The 6,047-nt window shown below is 36.1% G+C and overlaps 2 protein-coding genes across 2 annotated transcripts in view; one reads left to right on the top strand and one right to left on the bottom strand.

Annotated features, from left to right (window-relative positions):
* The window catches only part of LOC104732292 (uncharacterized protein At4g14100), a gene marked incomplete in the record, with an annotated part of 2,265 nt that extends 854 nt beyond the window's left edge, over nt 1-1,411 (top strand). Inside the window, 2 exon segments of the mRNA XM_010451826.2 lie at nt 852-1,008; nt 1,104-1,411. Coding sequence (XP_010450128.1) covers nt 852-1,008; nt 1,104-1,261 — 315 coding nt within the window.
* On the bottom strand, nt 1,494-2,936 carry LOC104732291 (UDP-glycosyltransferase 75C1-like). Its single transcript, XM_010451825.2, has one exon. It carries the CDS (start codon nt 2,880-2,882, stop codon nt 1,518-1,520), a length of 1,365 nt encoding a protein of 454 aa, XP_010450127.1. The 5' UTR covers nt 2,883-2,936; the 3' UTR covers nt 1,494-1,517.

Below are 6,047 nucleotides of genomic sequence, written 5' to 3'. Positions count from 1 at the left end.
TTTTTTTTTTTTTTTTTTTTTTTTTTTCTGTTTACGACTCGGTCGCAGATCTCAGAATACCTGTTGGCTGTAGAATAGGAACAAAGTCGAATTTGGGCAACGGATTTTGAGGTCAATTTTGTTCTTGATTTGTGTGATTTTACTGGGAAAATGAGAGTTAGAAAACCAGAGATTGCTCCAATTTTAAGCAACAATGGAGGAAGATTGTGAAGTTACTATAGTTTCTGGTTAGGATACGCTTTGAGAAATTTGAGTTTTTTTGGTTTTGAGTAGTAAGTTGAAATACCTTAAGGAGAGAATTCTAGGTTTTGGCTTAAGTGAGGTGATTTTACAAATCATCAGTTGATCAAAATGGAGCTCTCTGCAGATTTAGTTCCAAGTTCTCTCTTGTTTCTTACTACTTCACTCTAACTTGGTCATTCTTTTTACAAAATATCAGTATTTGTGGCATTTCCTTGTTAACTTTACTAGGAGGCAGTGTGTAATTATGATTGGTAACAATACTCTTTGTGCTTTGTATCAATAACTCTCATCTCATCTGAAGTTAGCTAATCACTATGGTGACTGTAATAATGCTTCTGCAAAATCCTTAACCAGGATATAGAGATTAGGATTCGGTAGCAGTAGTGTGCAGGAGAAACTCTCTTGATTGGCAAGAGGACTTTGGTAGTGTAGAAACCTGTAGGAGTAGGAGATGAGGGTGCTGCGTGACTTTACATCTTTGCTAAGACTTTTTATTGTTTGGTTTTGATAATAGTCAAGTTTCACCTAGAAATGGTCTTGTATGAACCTGTAACGGTTTTGTAAATAGTAACTTGCTAAATAGGCTTGGAATTTTATGATGTCATAAGGTTGGAATCCTGCGTCCAAACTGGCTAGATGGAGCCAAGTATCTAGGTCAAAAAAATGTGAGTGGGTTTCTCTGCAATGAATGGGAGAAAGTAGACTTTATATGGTACTATGAGGATGTTGCAACCAAGAGACCCGTGCAATGGATCTTCTATACAGGTGATATCTCCATGCCCATTCTCTACTTAGCATGAAACCTCGGTTCTATTTTCTACGGAAAAATTCATCTGAAATGAGGGGAAAATTTGTTGCAGGGAGGGAGGCTCATATAATGACATTTGAGGTTGGTGCGGTCTTAGAGGATGAGAAATGGCAAGCACCGGTTTACTGTTTCAACAAAGAGAAGAAGGGTTTATCAACAAAGGGAGCTTTGAGAGAATTTAGAGGATACAAAGAAATGGCTGCGATGTAATGTTAATAAACGAGACCTTTTTTTTCTTTCTAGAGGATCAATTCAGGAAGAGCACAAGAGTGAATAAATCATCTAGGGAGGAGACCTTAGAGTTTGTGTAAAAAACCTAATAATTCAAAAAGATTATCATGGTCCGCATTGTTTTGTCTATGATACGAGTGAGTTGGGTCGAATTCATACAACTTTGTTGATGTCTTTTAAAGCAAACTTAACAAATTATTACCACGATTCACGAACCTTTTAAAGCAAAAACAACTTAAAACCCATACTCTTCCACAAAACCCTTAAGATTCAAATCCGACGGTCCACCTTCAACGGCCGCATCAACAGCCAGCTTCATCCACTTCGCCGCACACTCTCTCATCTCCTCCGCCTCTTCGCCCTCACTCATCACCCTCTCCAAACACCGTCTTACCTCCTCCCCAGCCACGTGTCCATCCTCATCTACCTTCACCTTCACTCCGATCCTCCAGGCATCCTCCACAAGCTTCGACGCCGTACACTGATCAGCAAACTGCGGAAACGCAACCACCGGAACACCACTCTCTAAACTCTCCAACGTCGAGTTCCAACCGCAATGAGTCACAAAACACCCCACCGAACGATGTGCTAAAACCGCCGTCTGAGAACACCAATCCCCCACCAAGCCTCGCTCAACTCCTCTGATCATTTCAAGAAACCGATTCTTGTTTTCTTGATTTTTCTCCCTCACGATCCACAGAAACGGTCGGTTTGTGGCTAACACGCCGTGAGTAAGCGCCTCCATGTGTTTCTCCGGCAAATCTTCCGCATGAGTTCCCAATGATACGTAAACCACGGACTTATCGAGCTTTGAGTCTAACCATTTCGTGTAATCATCGTCGGAAGATTTGAAAAGATCGGCTTTACCGTCGGAGGAGGAGGAAACTAAAGGTCCGATTGGAATCATTCTGAGTTTCTCAACGGAGGTTAAAGCATCGTGTTCTAAAGCAGAGAAAGTGTTAACAAGAATCTTAGGGTTTGGTTCCGACTCGAGAGCTTCGATGTGTTCTTTTAGTGTCACCAGAGCGGATGGTAATGCCTTCGACGGTTGAAGAAACGACGGGAGGTCTCCAGTGGTGATCAGTGGCAGTTTCGGTAGTTTGATCGGATCAGTGTCGAAGAGGTGTTTGTAAGATGTGTTGAAGTAGTAGTAGTATATGTCTAGTACAGTGGCTGGTTCGATCCAGAGAAGTGTCGTCGGGAGGTGAAACTCACGCGCTACCGTAGCAGCCCAGGGGACGAAAACAGAGTAGATTACGCCGGTGATAGGCTCTAAATTGGCGTCAAGATTGGCTCTGATAATGTCGCTGAGGCCGTTCGAACCGCAGCGTTTGAGTTCGGACATGTAGATCTTCTGGTCTTTGGAGGACTTAACACCGTCGTCGAATCCATCAGTGAACCAAGCGAAGGACAAGCCTTTTGTGGAAGGTGGCTCGCGCATACGACGGTGAGCTGAGATGGCGGTGGAGTATGTGACGGTTGCGCCGTGGTGGATGAGACGGTTGGCTAGTTGGAGCGCCGGGTTTATGTGACCTTGCGCCGGGAAAGTTACAAGCAAATAGTGAGGATAACGAGGACAACCATTACCGGAAGTTGCCATTTTAGTGTTTTGAGCATGTTCAAGTTTGAATTAAATATGGAACACACTCGAGCAGTCGAGCTTTAATAAATAGCCAAAAAGTTTACACCCAAAAATATAATTTGAACTAGGTAAAAAAACGTGTCATGCTTGTGTTGAATGAGATTTTTTGGATGCCGTTATGGTTAAGTTATGATTTGATCGGAAATAGATTTCATGGATTATGTTGTGTGTCTCTTCTTTGTCGTATCAAATTCTTCTTAATGGCCAGCCTTTGGGCTCTATTATACCGCAAAGGGGGTTACGTCAAGGGGACCCTCTCTTACCTTATTTATTTATTCTATTTATGGAGGTTCTGATAGCAAACATTAAAAAGGCTGAACGGGAGCAGAAACTCACGGGCATTAAGATAGCTCGAGACTGTCCTACTATTTCGCATTTGCGGTTTGATGATGATAGCCTATTTTTTTGTAAAGCAGAGGAGAATGAATGTAGAACGGTTATAGAGATTATTGGTAATTATGGGAAAGCTTTGGGGCAAGAGGTTAATCTTGAGAAGTCTTCTATCATGTTTGGCAAGAAAATTCCGGCTGACATAAAAACTCAGTTAAAATCTGTAATTAGTATCTCTAAAGAGGGAGGTATGAGCTCTTATTTGGGTATTCCTGAAAACCTTCAGGGTTCGAAAACTCAGGTTTTTAGCTATGTTAATGATCGTCTGGACGATCGTGTAAATGGGTGGTCTTCAAAATATTTATCGAAAGGAGGAAAGGAAGTTATGATTAAATCGGTCGCGTTAGCTCTCCCGACTCATGTCATGTCATGTTTTAAATTGCCGCAAGAACTAACGTCTAAGCTAACGGGTGCTATATCCAAATTTTGGTGGAAATCTAATGATAAGACACTGGTATGCATTGGGTAGCTTGGGATAAAATGTGTAAGGATAAATGTGAAGGGGGCTTGGGTTTTCGGGCTCTGGAGCAATTTAATGACGCAATGTTGGCCGAGCAGTATTGGCGGTTAATTCAGTATATGATGTCCTTGATGGCTCGTCGTTAAATATTTATTTTGAAAAAAATCATACAGTTGCGTCTATTCATTGTACAATTGTGTTTTTTTCTTAAAAAGTCAAACGGTTACTTCTATTTATTATGGAGTTGTGTTTTTTACCATATATTATTCACAACTTTTTGGTCTAATAGTTATGTTTATCAAATGTTTATTTCTTTTGAACTATATATATATATATATATTTATCTCTTTTTAGATAACTAACAAATCATTATTCTTTTTTTTTTCATCTGATATTATTGATAATAAACTTGAAAGATACATGAAATACAACTTAAGCTGGCGGAAACAGTAATATCCCCAGAGTCTAGAGCCCAAAAGAGGGAGGCTAAGCTGACGGACGGAAGTAAAGTCCTCAGAGACTAAACTGAAGCAAGAAACATTAACAAAACAATACAAAACAGAAATTATAAACCTCAAAACAAAGGAAATTGCAACCGAGGTCTAACAACAACAACAACAAGACTTCAATCATTATTCACTTACACAAATTTTTTGTTTCATGTTGAATCAAAATAATATAAACTTAAATATCTAATATCCAACATTATTCTATTGTATAACTAAAAATTGTAGAAATGATTATATTAATATCAAAATTTAATCAAGTTTACTTATGTAACTTACCGTTACATTTATTTATCATAATTCTTCGTAAAAATATGTGCTTTTTAAGATTTCACTATATAACCTTTTATTTTTAAAAGTTTGTATTTTTTATGTAATTATTGGTTGATAAAGTTTTACTCAAGATGAAATTTCTATTATTTTTAAATTATTTTATATGAAATTTGCATTTACTTATTACAATCTTTCGTTTGATATTCTTACTTAAGATGACTTTTTATAATATTTTTTTATTAGTAATATAAATATAAATAAATGTTATGGTGCTTGTTACTCTTTACTATAATTTTTTATAAAATATCTTATAATTATAATACATACAAAAAAATTTACAAGGTTGCCTCGATTCATTATGACTTTTTATTTAATAATTTTTAACTTAGAGTTGAGACTTTTTGTCATTATATTTTTTATTATAAGTTTTCATTTTGATTGTTGTGTGTTTTTTATCTCAGAGTTATATATGTTTAATATTTATGTAGTTTTAGCTCTACTGATTATTTTTCTTATTTTGAGATAATTTTTAATTTTATACTTAGCATATATTTTTAAACAATTTTATTATTTTTTTTCAAATGATTTTATCATATATCGTTCTAAATTTGAAATTTGATTTAATTTTTTTTGAAATACTTCTTCCGCGACATTGTAAGATTGACTCCTAGTAATAAAATAATAATGAGGGCAAAAAAAATATTGACATAATAGTAGTTAATACTTAATATTGGACTAAAAAAGATAATCTCTAGGTAGACATTTTAAGACTCTTTGCTTTTTGTTTTTTGTTTTTGTTTTTTGTTTTTGTTTTTTAGTTCTTCTAAAAATGTAAAGATACCCAAACAGTTATTGAATGGAGGTTTTTTAAGAGACATGTTGGACTGTAAACAGACATATTGGAGTAAGACATATTGGAGTAAGAACAGCCCCGGCGTAGGAAGTGCATTTGCACCATGTCCAACCCAATTTCAATTTTTTTTCGTTTATTTTTACCCTAATTATTATAAAACTTGAACTGAACTAATAAAATTATTTACACTTTACCCTACAATTTAAAGATATTGTTGTCTTTCTTCTTTTTTTTTGGCAACCCATCTTTACTTTTCTAGTTTTCCTCAAAATTTGATAAGTAATTCAAATATTTAGTGGGTCAAACTTTTATTTTCTCCTAAAAAATTTGAATATTTTGTGACTATCCCACGGGGTGTAGCCAATGTTTAAGCCGACCCTGAGTAAGAACAAGGTAAGGTAAATAATAACAAGGTTCGGATTGGAACCTTAAACTCAACTAAACAATTTACTAGTATAGTCATCATTTCACCAAAAAAGCAATACATGTGGTCTCATTAAATTACTAAAAATAATATGGCCTAAAGATCTTGCTTCCTTTGCCTTACACGGCCCCTTATCGTATGACTAAAGCATCAAAACAATAACAATACACTACTGTCTTGTCTGAATAACAGTACACTGTTTGTCTGTGTCTTGCAA

Source organism: Camelina sativa, chromosome 12 (genome assembly GCF_000633955.1).
Source record: "Camelina sativa cultivar DH55 chromosome 12, Cs, whole genome shotgun sequence".
Lineage (NCBI taxonomy): Eukaryota > Viridiplantae > Streptophyta > Magnoliopsida > Brassicales > Brassicaceae > Camelina > Camelina sativa.
This window is presented reverse-complemented; position numbering and strand designations above follow the sequence as displayed.

Excerpts from the sequence above, each read along its gene's own strand:
- LOC104732291 (XM_010451825.2), bottom strand. The coding sequence starts at position 2,882 with ATGGCAACTTCCGGTAATGGTTGTCCTCGTTATCCTCACTATTTGCTT.